This window comes from Gymnoscopelus microlampas (assembly GCF_963454915.1).
Source record: "Gymnoscopelus microlampas genome assembly, chromosome: 7".
NCBI classification, from domain to species: Eukaryota; Metazoa; Chordata; class Actinopteri; order Myctophiformes; family Myctophidae; genus Gymnoscopelus; species Gymnoscopelus microlampas.
Window position 1 is genome coordinate 51,712,160 of NC_139944.1, and position 2,597 is coordinate 51,714,756.

Here is a 2,597-nt window from a genome sequence, read left to right on the forward strand (position 1 = left end):
GTTGAACCAAAGTGCTGTACACTCAGTAACAAAAAAAAGCTAAAATATACAAGAGCAAAACTATACAAAATCAACAGGACAACATACTATACACACAATGTCTAGTGGAAACAGCAACTCTATATATCAATAGAACATAACATTCTTCATCACATAAAGAGTAAGAGTTTACAATAAAACAATCATCATGACATCACCACAACCAAAAAAAGTCTTTCCGGGTAGATAACCCTGGCACTGTCACATATGAGCAGAATTATTCATTTAAACTTATTTCTGGAACAACAGGACACTTATGATATTGTTGTTGACAATTAGAAATAAATTATTTTGTTGTAAATATCCACAGGTTGACAAACTAGACATAGCTAATGTTATGGACACTTTATTTTATATTGTGTAAATATCATGGGCATTACCTACTGTACCCGGAAACACCACTCTACACGTACAATAATAATTAGACAAAAACACAAGGCTAACTCTACATCAGTGATAAATGTTAACACATTGTAATTGTAAACTAAATAAACAATGGTTACCTTGATCAGTACAAAGAAAACAACATGCAAAATTGATCTGGTGCTTAAAGGAAGGAACCGCAAAACAAACATATTAATTATTCTTTGCATTTGTACATCACATGAAAATCACTGTTTCTCTCAGGTAACCCTTCTCGGGATATACAGTAGATCCGGGGTAGGCAACCTTAGGCACGGGTGTCAACATTGGCACAGGGGAGGGTGATCACTGGCACACTGGCATAAGTGTGAAAAAGAGTTTTTTTCTTTTAAAATGTAATATATTTTTTCCTAAATGTCAGTTAAATTAAGTTCCCTCACATCTATATACAAATTACATCCTGCACACAAATCTACATTCATTTAAACTCCTAACTCTGACTGGGGACTGGGGAGGGAGTCTGGGAGATAGATGGGTTATTGCTCTGAGTCTAATGATCATTACATCCTGATGTGAAAGAAAATATTTCTTTAAAAAAATTAAAGGTATTTTGTATAGCCTATGGACAATCTCATTTTGATGTGGTGTCATTATTAAACTTAATGTTGATATGGCAGTGGCACACTGACTATCAAGACAATTAAAACATGGCACTTTGTGTCAAAAAGGTTGCCGACCCCTGCAGTAGATTGTCAAAACAAAGCCAATATTAGTGATTTCAGTATAAGACACAGGCAAGCAAAACAGCAGAATACTTACAATATTGTACAAAAGGCAATAATATCTTCAGGTAATCGGTTCTGTATTATGTTATATTGTGTTATGTTGTGTTTTGTCAGTAATACAGACCTAAAATGGTGTGGTTCTCAACCTGTGGGTTAAAAATAGCCGATCTACAAGCTCACAACTGAAATAGTGAAACGGAACAAACATGAAATTATTAGAAAGTAAACTTCAGTCAAAGTTGTGAGCTTGTAGATCGGCTATTTCCACAATATTTATGGCTATATTGTCCCATTGTGCTTCAAGCCTTCAGTGTGATTTTGGACGGTCTATTAAATCTCAGCAGCTTTTTCACCGACTCCTTGACCTCTTCGGTCTGCAGGACGTATATGATGGGGTTTAACATGGAAGGCAGGGTGGAGTTGAGAGACAAGTTAATCATCCTAGCATTGTGATGGATGTGCTGGTTCAAGCTCATAGTGATGATATACGGCAAGTAATTAACGGCCACCAACAGCAAGTGACTGGAGCAGGTCTTCATGGCTCTAAATCTCTCCTGAGCGGTAGCTATCTTAGACAGAGCGTAGCCGATGCAGCAGTACGTAGCCAGGATGAACAGCAGCGGCAGCCAGAGTATCAAAACGGGTATGAAATTGCCAAAGATGTAGTTGATGTACGTGTAATTGTCTTTGCAGGCCTTCTGCATCACGGGCGCAATGTCTATAAAGAAGCTGTTTAAAACCAGGGGCTTACAGAAGGACAGTCCGGAATGGAGGGCGGTCGCGGTAAGCATGAGAGCAACGCTGAACAGCCAGAAAGAGGCAACGATTGCATACATAGACCTGTTGTTCACGATCACGTGGTAATGCAGAGGGAAGGTGATGGCCACCAGCCTGTCATAGGAGAGTGCGACCAGATTAAGAGACTGCATGCACAGAAAGATGGAGAAGAAAAAGTAGTACGTCCAACCACTGTTGTAGGAGATGTGCTGGTTTTCAAAGAGGAAAATATCGATAACCTTTGGCACCAATGTCGACATGCCGCACAAATCCGACAACGCCAAGCTAAAGACGGCAATGTATTTAGGAGTCTTAAGATTGGGATCTAGATATATCACAGCCATCACAATGCAATTTCCCATCACTGAAACGATGTAAACGAAAAACAAGAAGACATAGTAATACTTTGCATTGGGTACACCTGAAAAGCCACAAACTGTGAAATATTTTGGATGCATAAAGGTGATGTTTTTCCCGAGAGCACAGTTGAATGGGTCCACTGCACCCATTCCTGGTCTGTATTAAATAGTTTTTGTTGTAGGATAGTTAATAAAAAACACTCAGATCAAGATAGATCAAGATATCTTAACACATATACAGTATAGGCATAAAAGACAGTACAGATACACAGAT

At 38.6% G+C, this 2,597-nt stretch overlaps 1 protein-coding gene across 1 annotated transcript; it reads right to left on the reverse strand.

The window, feature by feature from the left end:
* Nucleotides 1-1,486: 1,486 nt before the first annotated feature.
* On the reverse strand, nt 1,487-2,224 carry LOC311048634 (olfactory receptor 2AT4-like; the record flags this gene model as incomplete). Its single annotated transcript, XM_084061898.1, has 1 exon — nt 1,487-2,224. The coding sequence occupies one exon, from the start codon at nt 2,222-2,224 to the stop codon at nt 1,487-1,489; it is 738 nt and encodes a 245-aa protein (XP_083918024.1).
* Between the last annotated feature and the right edge of the window lie 373 nt (nt 2,225-2,597).